We start from the raw sequence: 22,728 nt of genomic DNA, 5'->3' as shown, positions 1-22,728 counted from the left end.
TTCAGCTGTAGTAGGATTCCTCATTCCTGCTCTCTATACACAAGTTGAAGAGAGAGAATACCCAGAAAGGGAGAGAGAGTCGGAACGTGAAAGAAAAAGAAAGACAAAAAAAAATAACACAAAAAAGATGGGTTCTACAAAAGGGAAATGACAGAATGCTTTCCCTTAGCCTCCGGCTCCTCTTGTGTTGCTGGGCCCTTGCAGCTCTGGGTAGTACTCTAATTAGACTAGTATTCAGGGGTGGCATTAGTTCCCAAACTTTTTAATGGGGCGGAAAGCGGAGCTCCTTTTAGAGAGAGGGGATAAGTGTAGCCAGTGTTCCACACACTGAAAAGCAGATGAAGGGATTCTCTGCCTCCCTGGGAGGTATTCACTCCTTTTTTCTCCTCTTTTCTCCCTTTCTCTCTATTTTTCTGCTTTTTCTCATTTCTCTCTTTGCCCCCCCTCCTCTCTCTTTTCCCTGTGTATTTTATATTTTCCACACACACACACTCACGGAAGCATGCAAACACACAAGCACACGCACACAAATGCTTTTTGTTCACTCCAATGAAATAAACACAATGCAACAGAACATGCCAAACAGAGTACACATGTTTATCTTATTAGACTCATTATAACAAGAATTGCGCTGCACTGAGAAGAGACAACATGCCTTCAGACGATATTCCATTCCATTTCAAACTAAGCAACAACTTACCAGTATTTACATATTTGTCAACCTAACTCAGTAAGTTTTGGATTCCGGTCATTGGAGTGACCAGAAATTAAAGATTTGAATTTGAGTTTAGTGTATTAATAATCTGTGGACACCTGTATGAATGTGACGGAAGTGTGTATCTTTGAAGGAAAGTTTATTGACTATTGCAGTAGGGACTGATGAGGCTTTGTGCTTTATTATATATGGGAGAGAGAGTTAGAGAGAGTACCATGGAAATTAGTAGAATGGAAAGTAAAAGAAACCATTGATTCAAACCATGTCCATAAAATAATATCATTTTTGCAGCTCAAGTTTCAGACCACAGACCAACCAAGTACTTTCTCTTAAAAGATATAATTCATAAATGATTGATTAACTTTACGAGGAAGGTGGAGGGAAGGACACAGGCTTCCACACTGATTCAAATTATTGACATTATTTATTATGTATCTATGTAAAGCATTCATCACAGTTATACACTGCAGAGCACTGTTAAAAGTTGACACTGTATTTTACAATGCATCTAATATACATTATGTCAGTCAGATGGAACTATGGATAGAAAATACACTTTGATGTCATATTTATTGAATACTATGCAATATAATATATTATATGAAAGTCATGAAACTTTGGTAAACAGATTTAGTGGGTTTATATCATGTCTATTAATTATTTATGATGTGTTATGAATTCTTTATAGGTTATGTAAATAGTTTATGTAGTTTTGGTGTACATTATAGCAAATGTATAGTCCTGAAATGACATTGTAGGTTTATGTCTCAATAAAACTAAGTTAGTAGCCTATACAAGTCAAGATTATGGAGCAACACATGTAATGTAAAGACAAACTTTTGAAAGCTTTTCAATACAGATCGATACAGTTCGTGGTCCTGTGTGGCTGAGTTTGTAGAGCATGGCGTCAGCAATGCCTGGGTTGTCGGTTCGATTCCCACGTCCACTCATTCATGAAATGTATTCACATATGACTACGTTGCTTTGGATAAAAGTGTCTGCTAATTGGCATATATTATATTAAAATTAATGTTCTATCCGTACACACAAGGATGATTTTGGAACTATAATCCTAAACATTAAACTGAAAGATCATGAGCTAAGTACATCCTTTGACTATACAAAAAAAAACATAGCTTTTTCTCAGTCCTGTTGAATTGAAAGTTGTTGAGAGTGTTGTCTGTGATGGTGGTGATGGTGCAAAGAGACTGTCTGAGGATCTGAAGGTGTGCCCCTAGGCCCTAAATGTTCCACAAAGCTAGCTCTACCACCCATTCTAGTATTGTGTATCACTCTTCTCATCTGAAAGATATAGGTTGACTTCTCACGCAATAGTAAGACCAGAGTACTGTGTGGATTCACTCCCCATGTAGTCCACTGAGCTCCAGCACAAAACTTTGTCCCACACTGAGTCAGTAAGGTGGATTTAATTTGAGAAATTCTTAATTCTTTCCTTTGTCTAGGCGGCTAGACCTACTGGTTGTTCATCAATCATGTGTCTTTGTAAACATATTTGTTGTATTTTCAGCTGCACAGCATTAAACCATAATGCCTAACTTTTGTATTCGAGGCACTGGCTAAATGTGAGGTTTAGGCAACCTATCTTACAGCAATATTTATTTTAAATTAAGTGACTAAAATAACAACTTTGAATAAATGCCTTTATTCCTGAATTCGCTTGGATCTAATGTTAGCAAAAACTCTCGAAATAGGCTATAATTCTGCTCCTTCTCTAGTCTAAGTTGGCTTATCGGCGCCTTCAGGTTGCTTTGTGAGCTGAGTGTTTTGGTTTTAGCCCCGTTTTTCGTGACCTGTGTGACCCGCCAAGGATAAACTGCTAACTGCAGTCACGCTCTCAATGAGACTGATGCCCACATGATCCGTGAAATTTGCTAAAAATCGCGTGTTTAACCGCACAGTCACCTATAACTATAATATAACTATAACTTTTCCTTATTTTATTGTATAGGCTACATTTGTGGACTTCCGTCATCGAACACACTCACACATTTGTCAAATATAGATAGTAGCCTATAGCAGTCTATTATTCAATAGCCTTTGGGTTAATCGACTCCAACTCGATACTCGAAGTTGAACCATCGATTTGGATTTATATCGATGTGGTACTATTTCATAAAATTGTCTTTATTTATTTAATTTGAAAAATTGCAAATCAAACTGGCAAAATTATTTAATATGAAGTCCGTTGAGTCCTAGTGATCAGTTATCAAGTTAGGCTACTTTTATTTTGGTTAACATCTCGAATAGGCTACAGCTTATCCAATCAACATCCAATATAAATTGGGGTGAGAATATAATGGGTCAAAGGTTACACTTTTTCTAAGTGAATGCAGGTTTAGGGCCTGTTAGGCTAAACTTTCAAGAAAGGGTCAAATACATAATAAAGCCAACAAGGGATTGTCGAAACATGGCTATTAATAACAATTTTGTGATCTGATATGCCGTGCTGCGGTGTAGGCTAATAACAACACAGAACAACCAGGCTATAGACATATATGTCAAACCTAACAAAGCCCCCAAACTCCTCTCCCATATCAATAGCAGAAACAAAGCAAGTTATGAAGATCATGCAGACCTTCGGTATGAAGACATTTTAACTGTTGTTAACATGTTATTAATATCAACTTAGCAAGTTACTAATGTTAGGCTTGGTGTCTGTAAAGCACTTTGTGACAACTGTAAAAAGAGATTCATAAAATAAATTAACGCATTTTCTGTTTTTAACGGGAAAAAGGGAGAACGTGTGAGTCAATCAAATTGAACACGTATTTATTCAAATCACTCTGGCGGATAAAGAAAAAGGTAGGCTTGTGTGTTTCCATGCGCATGCAGACCATCAAATTATTTATTTGTACGCCTCACGCCTCTATGGTATTATGAAGGGAACTTGTTTGTGTTCGTTGAAAACATTTACTTGATTTTATTTTTTTGTGGGTAGCCTGTACTTCAACCTTTCGTGGGCAGACTGCTCTTCCATATTAGGTTTGCTAGAAAGATAAATAGCCTATTGCATGACACACAACTTTTGAAAATGGTTTAATTTGGTTACATAGATTGACATTGGAAGACTCGTAGAGATCCTAATAAATGACGTATTCTAATTTCTAATTCTATGGGAACACTGCAGAAGCTAGGCCTTACAAGACCAATGGAATGCCAGTCGAAAAAAAATACATTTTTAGGAAAGAATGTAGTCTTTATTCCAACGGATTCAATATGAATAAATATGTATCCATTCATTTATAAATGTGTGCATTTTATTGTCCTATGCGGCTTTTTGAATGTTGTACACCATCTTACACTGTTGAATTGATTTGCTTTAAATGTGTCTAATATTCTGTAGTGTCATTGCGTGAAGATTCTTTTCTCAGTTTTTCGCTTTCTATTATTTTCTTTTCTATTCTATTCTAGTCTAGTTACTACTGTCGTTCAGTCACACTCATAACCAAACCATTTTAGTCTCACTTCATTACAATCCAGCGATGGTGAAGAGTAAGCTGGTCAGGCCGTTTCTCTCTTATTTCAGAACTTGTAGGCCTACCACACAAATTATTTTAATCATACAATCCTGTTTCTCCAATCATAAAAGATCCAACAAAAAGTTACATATTTTCTGAAATCTAATACATTTATATTTGTGCATTTGAGTAGCCCATATTTATAAAAGTAAACATAAACATACACGGATTAAAGGCTACTAATACAAATTACATTATGAGGGCAGTTTATGTAGCAATAGGCCTTATATTTTAAAGAGATTTACAAGAAAGACAACATATTTTTCTGTGCATGGGCCTATAGTGTGCATGTGTGCGTGTGTGTGTGATGAAAACATTCAACATTTACAAATTATTAGGTTATTTCAAACTAGATTAATTGTTAACAACATCGTAGGATTTTATGTGGCCTGCGTGTTGAAAATATTCACATTTTTGCAGGCCTATATGGTACATTTCCTAGATTTCAGCACTCCGAGTTTGTATGGCATTACATATCCATATTTGGATATCCATAAAGCCAATAGACTCCATTTATGTCATCTCTCAATCTGTCAGCTACGGGCGGCTCCCTGCATACACCTATTGCCTGTGAATTGCTAAAAGTCGTCTTTAGTCATGTCTCGCTCCTGCTTGACCCTTTTCTACGAGGTATATTTATCAATTAGCACGAACAAATATGTGACCTCAGTCTCCAATAAGCAGGTTGCGACCCGGCGTGGTGTGAGTGTAGGGCCATGGCACAGCCAGGGACTCTCGCTCTGCTCTGGCTGCCTGGCTTGCGTGTTACATCATCACGCATGCTGCTGTCCTCCGGTGGCCTAGTGAACTGTTTCTGAGCGGCGCACGGCGCTGGGTGGATCTAGCTATTGCTACACGCATTTCCTCTGCAACTGGGAAGCACGCAGTGGCGCCATTAACACGCGGCCGGGCGACGGGGATGCGCATTTCTAGTCATGGATGGATAACACACGCCAAACAGTGGTCCTTCCCTCGGAGAGAGTGGGGGTCTTTCTCTTGGCTTGTGGCCCACGCATCACGCCACAGCCTTGATGTTGTGAGGATGAGGCCTTCTGAAAATCAACTTTCCAGCCTTTTCTTACAAACACCTGCTTTGAATGTGGAATGGTATATTTAGTAAAGAGATGCAGGTCTATTGTTTAGGCATCATCCAAAATAACATCATATAGCCAAAGCCTATACACTTCATGATCCTATTATTATCCATAGGCTCATCATTGAGGACAGTGGCGGATAGATCTAATGTTATGGCTTCTACTAATGACATGTGGGCTATATGTATACTAATATCTAATGATGCATAATTGCATGATAATTACGTTATGCTCCTGACGCGCGTTTTAATATATAGGCTATTATTTTTTTCATTCACATAGCCATATGTTTCCTAATGCGCATCAAATCGTCTTACTTGCAACAACCCTCGCCACGGCGCATGTCTGTATTCTACTGCTCTGGGCTATGGATGTTAAGGAGTATAGCCTCGCTGACCAATACATCTCTCTCTCTCGTGGCAACTGTGACAAGTATGAGATAAGGAATTGGTCGAGGAGCAGTGTTTTCTCAAGAGCCCGAGCCAGCTGCCTCGGATCACCCGCGTGATAATCACCGTCGGTCCTGAAGGTAGCAAAATACAATCTCTGTCACCCCAGTGACACCGGCCTGTCCACCAAGCGTAATTACAAGGATACATGTGGGAGAGGGCAAATGGACCTGTAGTCCAAGGTTTGTCATCCATCCCGTGCATGGAAAATGTAATTACATTCAGACACAACTAGGCCACACACACACACACACACACGAGGACTAAATTGTGGCTGTTTGTGTGTGTAAAGATACATGTTGAAAAGCCTGAATAAAATATTTATTCAGAATGTTAATGGTATAGAGTTGTAGGCCTACGTGTTCTTAAAGTCACGCACACGCACACACGCACGCAAAGTTTCTTAAAGGTCTATAGGTAGCGAATATGAAGTGTGTCTTGCACCCCTTGGCCTGTTGAAAGTAATGGTGCCAGTTTTGGTCATTTAACACTGAAAGTTCATTATTATTTATATAATAAAAAATGTCCATGAGTCATTGTAACAGCAATTTAGATGCATTGTTATTATTATTATTTTTATTTATTTATTAACAGCAGCTGCGAACTAGTAGTTGTAGTGTTAGTTTATTATTATAAGGGCAGTAGCCATATTGATATTATTGTTATTATTATTATGTACCCACTCAATAGGTTATAGCCTACATTGTCTATTACTTTTTGGAAATATATTTCTTAACAAAAATGAAAAGAATAGGTTTTTCAAAATCATTAAATAACACTATAGGCTACTTCATGCACGTGGTCAAGTGTGGGCCTACATTAGGCTAATTTCTAGACTGAGATTATTACTTACTTATTAATAAGTTACTTTCCAGGCAAAGAGTTTTTTTTGTAAAACAATATTTATTCTTGTTGAAAAACAAACCGTGTAAAAAATTATACAATACTTGCCAAAGAATGTACAATGTTTTATTACTGAAATAAGCACACACTGCATATAAATGAATTACTTTCATCTTTGTGTCTTTTCAATACAAAGCACAAATCAAAACAGTAAAAATGTTTCAATTTGCCAAACTACAAAAACATTGGTGTGTGTGACACAATATACATTGTTTAGACGTGATCATTTATAAGCTGTTTCATTAAGTCGATCCTGAGACGCCCTAGACAGTGACTTAAACGAATCACTTCATAAACAACGAAACATTTCGTGGAGAGAAAATTAGATTGACACTAAAATGTTATTAACATAAATATAATATTTTTTTTTACAGCATGTATAGGCATGAATAAGCCCTAGTGTTAATATCCATCATTAAGTTGCGTGTTACCACAACAACAACAAAAACATACGAAAATAATCCTACCTTCAAAGAGGGACGTTTTTGTTCATATTTCTTGAAAACTTTGAAGTTACTTTATAGAAATTAACAGCCACTAGTACCGTTCACAATTCTGTTTGGAAAGTTCTCGACCGTGTGTAAAACAGTTCCTGGGTGCACGCTCTGCGACTGGTTGGGCGACTGTGGCGCGAGGGAGGGCGATAACATTGGAACAAGAGGAGAAGTCCGCGAGGCACATTGAGAGTGCGCAGGACTCAGCGACCCACCAATGATACTTTCAATGGAGAAGGGAGAGCGCTGGACAGGCGAGCTGGACTTGGCTGCAGTCTGTATGGGTGAAGCCAGGCTGGGGCTGAGCTGGGGATAGAACCGGCTCCTGGCCAAGTCAGTGGAGGTGGGCATTAAGGACGGTGCCGGAATAATGGTCCCCGTGTGTGAATGCCTGGACTGTTGCTGCTGAAACGCGAAAATCGCAGAGTGTGTGTGATAGGACTGCAGCTGGATACCGTAGCCGCAGCCGTAAGGTCCATAGCCGTACGCTGCGGCGGGGATAAAACTGTTGTGCTCCCGCAGAAAGTCCTGCTGCTGCTGCCGTTTAAAGCGTTTCCGTCGTCTCAGAAAGCTGCCGTTATCGAACATATCGGCGGACTCCGGGTCTAGGGTCCAGTAGTTTCCCTTCCCGGGGTTCCCCGGTTCCCTCGGTATCTTGACGAAACAGTCATTCAGGGACAAGTTGTGTCGGATCGAGTTCTGCCACGCCGGGAACTTTTCCCGGTAGTACGGGAAACGGTTGCTGATGAAATCGCAAATTTCGCTGAGTGTGAGCCGCTTCTTGGGGCTCTGAAGAATTGACATAGTGATCAAGGCGATATAGGAGTAAGGGGGCTTCACCAGGGTGTTCTTACTGGCTGGTTTGTAAGGATCCCGGGACGAGGAGCTGTCCAGGCATGGCGGGGAGCCAGACAGCAGGTCATCGTGCATCTGCGCCACCTCGTCTACGTAAGAGCGCGTTTGGCTGTCCCCATCCTCCCCCTCGCCGACCACGTCGATGTCTGTCTCTTCCGAAAGGATGGAGGCATCCGACATCTCGGAGCTCAGAGTCATGGCTCACCGCTAGCTGTGTTAGAGGCTGCACTGTGCGCTCCCAGAAGCTACGGCGGATAGGAAGAGGATATACTGCCGGTGCTACTCTGCCCTCTTCCAAGACAACTCATATGATGGAATTAGAGGAGCACGCCGGCGGTAATAGATGTCCCTTTTTCCCAGCCACTACCATATGTTTTAGGGCTTTTTTCGTTGTTCAATATCGCGCATCCGGATACTAGCCTGTGGAAAGACCTGAAAAAGGCCAAACCTGAATCCTAAAGAGGGCGGATCTTCCCTCGCGCTTTATACCAGAGCTCTGATCACATGTCGAAGGAACGTCACCAAGGCAAATGAAGAGATTTAAAAAAAAAAAAAATAGCAACAATTGTGTAACTGTGGACGATTTCAAAAAGTTTGGTTCTCTTTTTGGTGGTCATCTTGGTATACAAATATAATTAATCTAAACCTTTCATTTCAGCGAAATGCTTGGCAATAAAATAGGCCTATATCAATGAACATAGCAGATAGAAGAAGGCTGCATGCAGAACAAAGCCCATGCTGGTAGGACTATCCCTTATAGATCATCATCTAATGTGATATAAAGCTGTAACATGATAGTGGATTGTTATGTTTTAAATAATTGACATAAATGATAAGTATTTATAAAGTTATGGATTTTAAGAAACAATGTAATTGTTCAGATAATTCACGATTCATAAAATAAATAAAAAATGTTTACAGTCTGAGTTTCATGACCCACTCTCCACGTTTCATAGTTTGCGTGATCCAGTAGTTATCTAGATTATCCGCGAGCCATTTGTAATAGAAAAGAGTCAGCTGTTAACTCGCATCAGTCACGGGTCACGCAGAGCATGCGAGCAGCTCGAGAAATAAGGGCCTCTGCCATGCACTGACTTTATAGCTCTGATTGATGTTTTTTTAAATAAAGGGGGAAAACATCAAATAAATCTGCTGTTTTGATGAGTTGATATGATTTTTGATAAATGATTGTGATATTTACGCATACAGTATACATTTTTTTATTTGGGTTATCTGGATCCTGTTATCTAGTGTACAATATTATAATTGTATCCATGTAACAGTGTAGGCTAATGCATCCTTACGTGATACGACTCCCGCAAAAGAGTGTGCAGACATTTCAGTAGGTCTACACGTGCGTAATAGCTTAACGCACAGCAACCTTTCCTATTCCTTATTCATAGAAGCCTACTTTAAAACTACACCAACATAGGCCTATAGGATGCTTTTCAATTAAGTAATTCATTTGAAATATATAAAGAGTATGAAATGTAGGTTTATAACTATTTTGTAAAACGGAACTTTTCATTATCTGAAATTATGTTTCAAAACAACTAGCCGGTTGTGATTTTCCATTTCATTGCCTTTGCACGAGAAGTACGCACGAGAAGCTACACCGTATGACTGCTAATATTTTCCTTCTTACCAATCACATTTTAATTAAAGGCTATGGTTCTATATTTCATTCTACAGAACCCCTTTTAACACCTAGGAGACAGTTACTGTCATGAAGTTGGTCGACTGTGAAGAATCAACATTTTTAAGTGTCACATTTTGGTTCAAAATCTGACACTTACAATTTAAACTGAGACTCGCTTTGTTAGTGCACTAAAATCAAACATTATGGATGTCAGTCATGTATAGGCTAAATCATGCATATTTTCCACAAAACTAGATGTAAGACATCTCTTGACCTCAGCTTGGAGTGAGTGACACTTGATCATATCTCTCATATACCAATGTTGGGTGCATGAAACAACAAATCGGTAGGAAATAAAACTTTTCATTACATAAAATACGTTTTAAAAGCGCTAAAAACCTATCAAACATCACCATTCGTTGATAAAGAACGTGACTGTTTGCAACAATAAAGTAGGCCTATAGGTAAAACTATATTTGCATCCAAATAGATTATTTATTACTGTTGTTATCACAATGTCTCCTATGTCCCCCAATTAGTTATGTTAGTAAGTTCAGAAAACCTATAGACTACAAAAGTAGCCTAGACTACAACAATAGAGCCTATATAGAACGATTAAATCTATCTGCTTGTATTGTAGAGATGAGGATGAATGGGTTTAGGTGATCTTTATGTCAATAAGAAAATGTCTGGTGCTTGACGATGACCGTATAATAGCTAACCCATGGTTGATTCAGAGTTGTATGATGACTTATGTTTATTTTTCTCTGGCCTATCAACAACTCTACTGTAGCGTTTATGTTGGACCATGCAGCACCATCTAGCGGAGAAATTGTCCACACTCTCAACACGATGTCTACTTTGACAACTTCAGCTGTCAAATGTTTGACAATGACAGCACTTTTGTTTTCCCTTTCGTTCTTTTGAATTAAATCTGCATACTATTTATATTACAGTAACAGTTTATCAGTTACATGCAAGCCCTTTCACCTTTCACAAATTACCAATTGGCTGACAATTGCCTCAAGCCTACACCTCGCCAACGGACCATTCGATCAGGAACTCTCTCAAATACACATCTCTCTCAGACAGGTCTTAAAAATATTTTTTATGACTATCGAACTAATGGTCTTTTGATTTAACTCTTCAGAATTAACACACCATTGGTATAGAATAGTTATTTCGTGCGTAAAAAAAGTCGTGCGTAAAAACCTGTTTGAATTATTTGGAGCAAAAGTCACGCATGTGACACTGGTTATCAGTGTTTGTTTATTAGTTTATTGTGCTAGTGCAATAAATGGCAAATGTATGCGCTGTTAATAGCTATTGGCCCTTTGACTATGACGGACATTATGAAGTCTTTATTGTACAATCATTCAGGGAAAAATAAATACAAGTGACCACAAGTAGGCCTACTTATTTCCACATGCACTACATTAGATATATATATAATGTATATATAATGTATATAATGTTATAATGTTAAGGTAGTAAAAGAGTAAGGTAAACCTAAGTGAATTGAATATTACATGTTTTATTTCTGTAAGAAAATACTTGGCTATTAAAGAATCTCGGGTGATGCTGACCGTGCATGGCAAATTAATTGCTATTTTTTTTAAACAAAGCCCATTATAACATTGAACTTAATTCGTTTAATAGGCCTATGCCTTTTTTGAAATACTATTTTAGACATAAAATAACCTAGTCTTGGAGAGGGCTACGGAAAGACCCGGAGACCAAATGACCAGTCACTTTGAGATTAAATGACCAGTCACGTAAACCGAATAATAATCACAAATTGATTCAATAGATTTGATAGACTGGGGCCTGGTTAGCGATATTAAAAGTTAATGATAGGTGAAAGTTGATAATAACTATAATCATCTATTTTAATGAATTATTTTTGTGCTCGACACTGACGCTTTCTGAAGATTAATAAAATGGGTTTTGATGTATAGATTTATGGGCTGATATGTCACGATTGTCACCTACATTGGCTGTGGGAAAAACATTTAGCCTGTTTGCATCAGGTGTTCTATAAATCCTCATTCGAAATGATTTCTTTGAGTTAGTTAGTAGGATAGGCATGGTTTGGGCTATAGTTAAATTAATTCGTGAACTGACGCTGGAGTCCGTCTTTAAAGCAGGGTTCGCATTTGTGGTAAACCACTTCTAAAGTGTTTATAAATTCCTCTCTACGATCGGATGGTGATTCAGTGCCATGGGGTACCAAGAAAGCACTTACTGCTGAACGCAATCCCAGCTTCTCGCGCTGACAAATCCTATAAATGTCACCAAAAGAGTCAGTCTCTCTCTGGGGACTTGGTAGCATGTGATTAATATGCATCACATGCATCAAAGGCAAGACAATACCTGTGCGTGTGTGCGGGTGCAAGTCCGTGATCAGGCATGATGTGTCGTGTGTGTGTGAGAGAGAGACAGAGAGAGAGAGAGTGTGTGTGTGTGAGAGAGAGAGAGAGAGTGTAGGGGAGAATGGGGCACGTTGAAGTTGAGACATTTTTAACACTTCAGCATCACACTGTCAAGGGTGGTATAGTATTATTTATAATAAAGATATCTATAGTGCCTTCAGAAGGTATTCACACCACTTGTCTTTTTCCACATTTTGTGAGATTTTGTGTCATTGGCCTACACACAAAACCCCATAATGTCAAAGTGGAATTATGTTTTAAGAAATGTCTACAAATGAATAAAAAATATAAAACTGAAAATGTCTTGCGTAAATAAGTATCCAACCCCTATGTTATGGCAAGCCTAGGTAAGTTCAGGAGTAAAAATGTGCTTAATTTTTTAATTTTACTAGGCAAGTCAGTTAAGAACAAATTCTTATTTTCAATGACGGCCTAGGAACAGTGGGTTAACTGCCTGTTCAGGGGCAGAACGACAGATTTGTACCTTGTCAGCTCGGGGATTTGAACTTGCAACCTTCCGGTTACTAGTCCAATGCTCTAACCACTAGGCTACCCTGCCGCCAAGTCACATAGCAAGTTATATGGACTCATATAACTGTGTGCAATAATAGTGTTTAACATGATTTTTGAATGACTACCTCATCTCTGTACCCCACACATGCAATTATCTGTAAGGTCCCTCAGCCGAGCAGTGAATTCAACCAGAAAGACCAGGGAGGTTTTCCAATGCCTTGGAAAGAAGGGCACCTATTGGTAGATGGGTAAAAATCCCTTTGAGCATGGTGAAGTCATTATTTATACTTTGGATGGTGTATCAATACACCCAGTCACTACAAATATACAGGCGTCCATCCTAACTCAGTTCCCGGAGAGGAAGGAAACCGCTTAGGGATTTCACCATGATGTCAGTGGTGACTTCAAAACAGTTACAGAGTTTAATGGCTTTGATAGGAGAAAATGGATGATCAACAACATTGTAGTTACTCCACAATACTAACATAAATGACAGAGTGAAGAGAAAAAAGCCTGTACACAATATAACATATTCAAAAACATGCATCCTGTTTGCAATAATGTACTAAAGTAAGACTGCAAAAACATGTGGCAAAGAAACAAACTTTATGTCCCGAATACAAAGTTTTATGTTTGGGGCAAATCCAACACAATACATTACTGAGTACCACTCTTCATATTTTCAAGCATGATGGTGGCTGCATCATGTTATAGGTGTGCTTGTCATCGGCAAGGACTAGGGAGTTTTTTAGGATATAAAGAAATGGAATAGAGCTAAACAAAGGCAAAATCCTAAAGGAAAACCTTGTTCAGTCTGCTTTCCAACAGACACTGGTAGAGAAATCAGCAGGACAATAACCTAATACACAAGGCCAAATATATATAATATGCTCACCAAGATGACATTAAATATTCCTGAGTTGCCTAGTTACAGTTTTGACTTAAATTGGCTTGAAAATCTATGGTAAGACTTGAAATGGCTTTCTAGTAATGGCCAACAACCAACTTGACAGAGCTTGAAGAATTTTTAAAAGAATAATGTGCAAATATTGTACAATCCAGGCTCTTAGAGACTAGAAAGACTCACAGCTGTAATGGCTGCCAAATGGGATTCTAACAGAGGTGTGAATACTTTCTGTATTGCATTTTCAATACATTTGTTTTCACGTGTCATTATGGGGTATTGTGTGTAGATGGGCGAGAAGAAAATATATTTAATCAATTTTGAATTCAGGCTGTAGCACAACAAAATTTTGAATAAATCAAGGGGTGTGAATACTTTCTAAAGGCACTGTACATATATTTCCGGATGTTGTGTATCCCTGTAAATAATCAGAATTCATAAATAGGTAACTTAACAAATACTTGTGAAAATACTTGAGATTGTGTCTGTTGGGACAAAATGAACATTGCTAACTTCAATCTGGTAATGTATTGGTGACTATGAAATGCTATAGGCAAAGGTTGAGAGCTACATTTTTGTGTTCACATTACCATGGGAGTTTTGTATTGTACTGGACATTTCTTGAAAATCTTAGAAAATTCTATTAACAGGTACACCAGTTGTATACGGCAGGGTAGCCTAGTGGTTAGAGCGTTGGACTAGTAATCGAAAGGTTGCCCTACTGCAATTGCATTGTGACAGGCTTTAGATATGGGATCCAAGCTTTAGGCTGGATAAAAAATATAATTTCATTCCACGTGTAGGCTAGGCTTGGTCTGGGCTATGGTGGCACTTTCCACTTTGTTCTCAGCCACAGAATGAGGCCAATCTTACAATATGACTGAGAATGCAGGGTGTTGTGTGAAGCTGATCACACCATAGACATTCCTTCTAAAACATAACTAAGATGAACAAGTGAAAGGTAGGGCTAGGCCTACTCAACAGAATTTAACCTTTATTTAACTAGTCAAGTCAGTTAAGAACAAATTCGTATTTACAATGACGGCCTACACCGGAGAATAGTTAGCTACAGTTCTATTCTACTCTTTCACTGATGAGTAATTACAATCTATTCATATATATTACAATCGATTCATATATATATTAAGGCTTGCTATTCAATCTAGTAAAATTAATAATGTAATTTCACTGAAATAAGTTTTATATTGGTGAGGGCAGGACAGGGCACTCCCTTGGTCTTTTAGTCAGAGATAGGGCCATTTCTACTGGCCCATCGGCCCTTCTCGCGGTTGCACCTCTGTCCGCACGTCACTTCCTCCAGCCTCTTTCGCTTCCATCTTGCTCCCCGCGTGTGCGCGCTGCTAGTGTGCAGGTCAGTTAGGAGCTCTAAAATACCTTCTTTCCTGCACTGTTTCTGCCATTCTTCAACGACACAAGGTAAACAATATCCTTGGTTATCAGACCGGTGAAAATCTTGGAGTTTGAACTCACGGGGACTTCGTAAATGAGTGTAGACTTGAGGTTGAGTCCAACTCACAGGCCCCTTTCTAACGTTGGCTAACCTGTTAGCCTGGTATCTAGCCAGCAGCGACACAAGGCCCGTTAACTAAATCGTTTACTATCTGGCTTATATTTATCAGTGGTAATCGTCAATCTCTCAAATGCTTGTAGATATTTAGCAGGCGTGTCGATGGTCAAGGTTTTCAATTTTCTCACTATATTCCGCTCTTAACTAGTGTAGGTAGCTAGTTTGCGAACGTTAGCATTAGTTAACCGTTTTAACGACCAGCTGGCTAGCACCCATATCCGGACAGACATTTGTATTTTTTTGTATTTACTTTTATTTATCTAGGCAAGTCAGTTAAAGAACAAATTCTTATTTTCAATGACGGCCTAGGAACAGTTAACTGCCTTGTTCAGAACGACATATTTTTTTTACCCTGTTAGCTCGGGGATTCAATCTTGCAACCTTTCGGTTACTAGTCCAACACTAACCACTAGGCTACCTGCCGCCCTAACTTGCTAACTAACGTTACTGGTAAATTGGTTGATAGTCTCAGTCCAGCAGACAAACAACTAGGTAATATTAGGTACAGTTAATTAATTTGTAAGCCGTCTGTCATTATTAACTTACTGGGAAACCTCGAATCGTTTGTTTTTGTTTGCAGGTCTGTGTCTGTAGGAAGCGTCTAACTTTTTCCACATTCTACTTCTACTGTAATTACCTAGCTAACGTTAACTAGTTAATGGCAGCTGCTAGAGGCGGCAGGGTAGCCTAGTGGTTAGAGCGTTGGACTAGTAACCGGAAGGTTTCAAGTTCAAAACCCCCGAGCTGACAAGGTACAAATCTGTCGTTCTGCCCCTGAACAGGCAGTTAACCCACTGTTCCTAGGCCGTCATTGAAAATAAGAATTTGTTCTTAACTGACTTGCCTAGTTAAATGTAAAATAAAAAAAAAGATGATATTGTACTGGTCAACAGGCAGTTTAGAAGAGGCTTTGCCTTAACTTCCAACCATAATCTTGATTTGCTGGTTTTGGGGTATTTGCTCATTTACAGAATATGAGCAGAATACTTTTATTTTATTTCACCTTTATTTAACCAGGTAGGCTAGTTGAGAACAAGTTCTCATTTGCAACTGCGACCTGGCCAAGATAAAGCATAGCAGTGTGAACAGACAACACAGTTACACATGGAGTAAACAATTAACAAGTCAATAACACAGTAGAAAAAAGTCTGAGGCATGAGGTAGGCGAATAATTACAATTTTGCAGATTAACACTGGAGTGATAAATGATCAGATGGTCATGTACAGGTAGAGATATTGGTGTGCAAAAGAGCAGAAAAGTAAATAAATATAAACAGTATGGGGAAGAGGTAGGTCAAATTGGATGGGCTATTTACCGATAGACTGTACAGCTGCAGCGATCGGTTAGCTGCTCAGATGGCAGATGTTTGAAGTTGGTGAGGGAGATAAGTCTCCAACTTCAGCGATTTTTGCAATTCGTTCCAGTCACAGGCAGCAGAGAACTGGAACGAAAGGCGGCCAAATGAGGTGTTGGCTTTAGGGATGATCAGTGAGATACACCTGCTGGAGCGCGTGCTACGGGTGGGTGTTGCCATCGTGACCAGTGAACTGAGATAAGGCGGAGCTTTACCTAGCATGGACTTGTAGATGACCTGGAGCCAGTGGGTCTGGCGACGAATATGTAGCGAGGGCCAGCCGACTAGAGCATACAGGTCGCAGTGGTGGGTGGTATAAGGTGCTTTAGTAACAAAACGGATGGCACTGTGATAAACTGCAACCAGTTTGCTGAGTAGAGTATTGGAAGCCATTTTGTAGATGACATCGTCGAGGATCTGTAGGATAGTCAGTTTTACTAGGGTAAGTTTGGCGGCATGAGTGAAGGAGGCTTTGTTGCGGAATAGAAAGCCGACTCTAGATTTGATTTTAGATTGGAGATGTTTGATATGAGTCTGGAAGGAGAGTTTACAGTCTAGCCAGACACCTAGGTACTTATAGATGTCAACATATTCTAGGTCGGAACCATCCAGGGTGGTGATGCTAGTCGGGCGTGCGGGTGCAGGCAGCGAACGGTTGAAAAGCATGCATTTGGTTTTACTAGCGTTTAAGAGCAGTTGGAGGCCACGGAAGGAGTGTTGTATGGCATTGAAGCTCGTTTGGAGGTTAGATAGCACAGTGTCCAAGGACGGGCCGGAAGTATACAGAATGGTGTCGTCTGCGTAGAGGTGGATCAGGGAATCACCCGCAGCAAGAGCAACACCATTGATATATACAGAAAAAAGAGTCGGCCCGAGAATTGAACCCTGTGGCGCACCCCCATAGAGACTGCCAGAGGCCCGGACAGCATGCCCTCCGATTTGACACACTGAACTCTGTCTGCAAAGTACTTGGTGAACCAGGCAGGGCAGTCATCAGAAAAACTGAGGCTACTGAGTCTGCCGATAAGAATATGGTGATTGACAGAGTCGAAAGCCTTGGCAAGGTCGATGAAGACGCCTGCACAGTACTGTCTTTTATCGATGGCGGTTATGATATCGTTTAGTACCTTGAGCGTGGCTGAGGTGCACCCGTGACCGGCTCGGAAACCAGAGCGTGTGCCTTCAACTTGTATTTTATGACACAATTAAGATAGCCAGGCTACATGTACTTATGTGTGATGTTTGTAGCTAGCTAATATTAGTGATGCACCTATATAAACATTTTGGCTGATATTTTCTTTGCAAAAAAAGGGATAACCGATATTTAAAAAAAAAATGCGGCCTTTTAAGCATTCTAGTAAAGTTAAATAGTCACATGGACGCAGTGGTCTAAGGCACTGCATCTCAGTGCAAGAGGTGTGACTACATCTCAGTGCAAGAGGCGATACTACAGTCGCTGGATCCAGGCTGTATCACATCCAGCCGTGATTGGGAGTCCCATAGGGCGCCGCACAATTGGCACAGCGTCGTCCGGGTTTGGCTGGGGTCGGCCGCCACTGTAAATAAGAATTTGTTCTTAACTGCCTAGGTAAATAAAGGTTACAGACGCACACACCACACTGACCAAAAAGTTATTTTGCAGGCATTTACGCATGTCCCCATTACCAGTAAAACATAATCAAAACCTATTTATTTCACTTACATGTTGTGCTGTTTCGTTAATTTATTTGGTCGTTTCATTCTCAACCAGCATTTCAATGGAACGCCTTTTGGGTCTTTGCTATGGAATGCAGTTTGTCTTTGCGTGTCAAAAAATATACTATTTAACACTATTTGACACGTCAAATAAGCGTGTGGACCAATCACGAACTGAATATGACTGCACGTCACAATCATTTTACGCTTTCATAATCTTTTTTACATAGTTATTACACATTGATTACACTATCACTCGTATTTCATATGTCACAACGATTCGTCGATACGTATGTTATGATGCTGGTAAAGTTGTCTCACGCACCTACAGTGTTGATCATTAAAAAAAAAGCTAGCTAGCTCATGGATGCAAACAATGTCCTTCCCCAAAAACATAGCAAAACGACATCGGTTTCAGTAGCTATAGTTAGCTAGCTAACTCTATAGCTAGGCGTCATCATCTATGTGAAGCTAACCACAATAAGGATTAGCCACATTCGCGGACTTTGCGGTTAACCTTCAAAATAAAAGCATGGCATAATTCTACTATTTGTATTAATTTGCATCTGTCAATGACATACTTTTATTTTGAAGGCAAACTGCAAAATCTACTATTGTTCCTAATCCTTGTTGTGGCTAGCTTCACAACACAACCCGGTCCGGTTGAGCCTCATTAGCCAGATGAAGCTAGCTGGCTGCTTATAAAGTTAGCTTTGGACAACGGGGTTAAGTAGCTGGCTAGCTATTTATTTTCATGAACTGTAGTTCAATTTCAATAGGCGAACAACAAGTGGCAACCTAGCTAATACTTACTCACGAAGAATACTAAATCATTGCCAAGAATAATGAAAATGACTGCAGTTTCTACTGGTCATTGTTTTTAGACTGGTTGTATTGGTGCTAGCTAGGTAGCAAGCTAAAGCTAGCTACCCCAGAAGTTGTGGTCGAAAAAAATGCTTCATTACCAATGCGCTATTGTAAATACATCGTTCATGGCTGGTGTTTGCTTGTTTGCAGACTTTTTGTACAGCTTTGACAGTGCTACTGCATCTTTTTTGACACGCAAAGACCAAAATGGTGTTCCATAGTATGTATGTCGTGAAGCTAATAGCAGTGACGCTATCACTGTGCAACTCCGGTATGGCAACATCTGAACAATAGCCCATTTGGTAGTATGTACCGGTGCTCAACCAGTCGGCGAAAGCCAACATCACCCACGACGGCTGATTGTCAAGGGCAATGAATTCTATTATCTTGACTTTAATGGATTTCGCCTTTGAGTTGTCTCGCTGAAAATGTGTTACTCTTTCAAATGACTGCTCAACTTGTTGACTGCTCGATCCACACAGCAGACATTGTGGGCTAGTTTAGGAATGCCGTGTTGCACGTATAGCGCAACATTTTTAGTGGCGTCATTACATCATGTATATAGGTATGCATGTCAGCTTTGTCATCGGTTTTCGGCCGATACCGATGTTGGCATTTTTAGCTAGTGTTGTCCGATTCCTATATCTTCGCAGATTTATATTGTGCACCCCCAATAAATAAATATATATTTAAGAATAATATTTTTTAAATAAAGGCCTAGCGAGTTAAGTGAGGCAGGGTTTGCAAATGTTTTTCAAAATGTAATGTTACATAACCAGAAACAAAAGGAAAGTGATATAATAACTCAACACATACGGTGTCTATTTCAGATGAAAGAAATAATAATGAATCAAGAAAAACTTGCCAAACTTCAGGCACAAGTCCGCATCGGCGGCAAGGTAAGAAGCCGTTCACACCAATCAATTATTTCTTCAGAGTGAATGTTTAGAAAAATATGTCAATATGAAGCTCATGTCTCACACGTGTACCTGATATATCTGTTCTCTTTTACAGGGTACTGCTCGCAGAAAGAAGAAGGTTGTGCACAGAACTGCAACTGCAGATGACAAGAAACTTCAGTTCTCCTTAAAGAAACTAGGAGTCAACAACATCTCTGGCATCGAAGAGGTAAGATCTGGTCCATGGTTAGATTGGTCCTCTCTCCCTCTAACCATCCCTATTTAGATGGATGTTGGAGTACTTTAATTGGTATGAAAATTAAATTGGAAGCCACTGATTTCTTTGAGAGCAAAGGAGGGTTCATTTCATGGCCCACTTTAGCTAGCTGTTGTATTTGAGTCTTCAGAAAGGGAGATGTCTAGTCTTTCAGATTGTATGTCTATAACTGCGAGTAACATCACATTACCGTTCTCGTTTCTCCTCTGTTCCTCGCAGGTGAACATGTTCACGAACCAGGGGACAGTGATCCACTTCAATAACCCCAAAGTGCAGGCCTCCCTGGCAGCCAACACCTTCACCATCACTGGCCACGCCGAGACCAAGCAGCTGACAGAGATGCTCCCCAGCATCCTCAACCAGCTGGGAGCAGACAGTCTGACTAGCCTCCGGAGACTGGCTGAGGCTCTGCCCAAACAGGGTACGTGGGGCTGTGGGAGGGAGTGAGATGGGGAGGGGGGACTGGTTCTAATGGTTCAGGAGTACTGGCGGAGGGTCTGCCCAAACAGTGTCGGTTTTCATTGCTAAAGGTAAATAGAGTAGGTAAAGTACATTTTTTGTTACACTTTTTGCTTAGGAAACAGACAGATTGGTAATAAAAAAAACAGATTAACATGCACAGTAGCAATCTCAAAGTTTTGGGATGGGGGATTTGAGGTAGGGCTGAAGGGTCTTGGATTGATTTTGAGCACTGGGCAGGCACTGACATTGTAATAGAAATACCATTTGTTTAAACAGACTATTTTGTAAAGGTCATGATCATGTATTGTATACAACTTGAATTGAAGACCAGAGGCATTTGTACATAGCTCTGCAACAGGTTCGTAACATCTCTTATTTCTTCCTCACAGCTGGAGATGGAAAAGCACCAATCGCCCCCATAGAGGAGGAAGATGATGATGTTCCAGGTGGGTCATGAACAGCCATCTCAAAGTTAAAAGGTCATGATTGATCATTGAGTTTACATCCCTGGTGTTACCCAAAATGCTGACTGGTACTTTTAATTTGTAATTTACATAACAATGGCCAACTGAACTTGGAACACCTTCTCACTGTAACTGTCTTGATGATGCAGAGGTTGTTGATTCTGCTCACCACAAGTCTTGTCACACTCCTGATGGAAACGCAATTATACTGGAGTTTTGATTAACATAAAACACTGACAACACACTGGTTTGGGGTAAAGGCATGCTTCAGGTCGGCTGGCGGCCCAAACGAGGGTGCTCGCGTACTCCCTGAAAAGACCCCACCTTGAAAAATTAGAAAAAAACTACAATGGTACTGCTTGTCCATTTTTAAAAGGCCTCAAAATAGTATTGAATCAATCTAAGATAAATGAATGACCGATTTATTAAGTTTTGACAAGGAGATCTTGAACGTGACCATAGAGATTGTGTAGGTATCTTCAACAATGGCTTTTTGTCCTAGACACTTATAAGAGTTGGGTCTCCACAACAACTACGTGTAGTGTTATTTCACATTGTGGTAATTTATACTTTCTCCTGTCTGTGACTTGTATTTTGCCGCATATAATAGAACCGTGGCAGGTTTGCTTACTTTTAGGAAGTGAAGGGGGTCATGCTAAAGAGATCTAACAATGACTGAACAGTTGGTGATTGGAGTCGGGGTGGTGGGTTTAGTGTTTGAAATGTTTGTTTGAGTTCTGAAAGCACCGTTTGCTTTTCTTTGCGGAGAAAAATGGTCCATACACATGAGGTTGCCATTAGTTACCCACGGCTTTTCTCAAGGCTCTCCTTTTCTCGTAACCCAACGTTTTCACAAATGTAACAAAAAATTACTCTAATTCAGAGTGAGGAGCAGTTGAAGCCCGGTGACACGGGGTTAACGGTCTATGCCATCATGTCATTAACGGAGTTTAGTTTCCCACTTTAAATTATATTCAGACCTTTTAGAATTGTTTCGATTATAACCCTCGACCCCACTGGGCCAAATATGGACCCGACAGATTTATCAGGTTCATGGGGGGGTAGAAATTAATCCTGGGGTCATGTTTTAGGTAAAACACACATTTTTTCTTAAGTGGACTGAGACCAGTTGGAAAGACTGATGGAGGCATGTATGTTTGGAAAGAGTACTGCTTGTTTCTTTCCCTGGCTGACAAGTTGGCTTGTTGTTTCAGATCTGGTGGAGAATTTTGACGAGGCTTCCAAGGATGAGGCAAACTAAAGGAAACAACAGACCTTCAGGAGAGTCTCAACAGGACTTGACTAGGCCGTGGGGTGGGCACAGGGCGTTATTTTTCTTTCTTGCCACCCGATTCTCCAAATGCTATTTTGTGCACTGCTGGCCGTGTCCAGCTTGAGAGTCAGTGAGAGATTGTATGTACGTTACTGTATGTTGTCTCTCTGGGGTTCGAGGTCTCTTCAGCAGTTTCCTCCATGTTACTGAACCTTATTTCTTTGCAGTCTGGCTGAAACCATAATATCTGGAATAAACATTTTGCTATTGTCAACTAAGAGAATTGTGTTGTTTTATCTGATTACTTGAAA

General features: G+C 40.0%; 2 protein-coding genes across 3 annotated transcripts; one reads left to right on the top strand and one right to left on the bottom strand.

Moving 5' to 3' along the window:
• Positions 1–6,686: 6,686 nt before the first annotated feature.
• LOC109868640 (forkhead box protein D1-like) lies at positions 6,687–8,518 on the bottom strand. The gene has a single exon (XM_020458345.2). The coding sequence runs from the start codon at positions 8,245–8,247 to the stop codon at positions 7,228–7,230; it is 1,020 nt and encodes a 339-aa protein (XP_020313934.1). The 5' UTR covers positions 8,248–8,518; the 3' UTR covers positions 6,687–7,227.
• Positions 8,519–14,760: 6,242 nt separating this feature from the next.
• LOC109868322 (transcription factor BTF3) lies at positions 14,761–22,695 on the top strand. Of its 2 annotated transcripts, none has more exons than XM_020457790.2 (6): positions 14,761–14,909; positions 19,873–19,941; positions 20,057–20,170; positions 20,438–20,639; positions 21,070–21,126; positions 22,359–22,695. In XM_020457790.2, exons 2-6 carry the CDS (start codon positions 19,873–19,875, stop codon positions 22,403–22,405), a joined length of 489 nt encoding a protein of 162 aa, XP_020313379.1. In that variant the 5' UTR covers positions 14,761–14,909; the 3' UTR covers positions 22,406–22,695. The 2 variants fall into 2 exon arrangements, with proteins under 2 accessions (XP_020313379.1, XP_020313378.1); XM_020457789.2 differs by having other exon boundaries at positions 14,810–14,974.
• The last annotated feature ends 33 nt before the right edge of the window (positions 22,696–22,728 follow it).

Source organism: Oncorhynchus kisutch, linkage group LG23 (assembly GCF_002021735.2).
Source record: "Oncorhynchus kisutch isolate 150728-3 linkage group LG23, Okis_V2, whole genome shotgun sequence".
Lineage (NCBI taxonomy): Eukaryota > Metazoa > Chordata > Actinopteri > Salmoniformes > Salmonidae > Oncorhynchus > Oncorhynchus kisutch.
The sequence above is the reverse complement of the archived record's forward strand: the minus strand, read 5'-3'. Positions and strand labels throughout refer to the sequence as shown.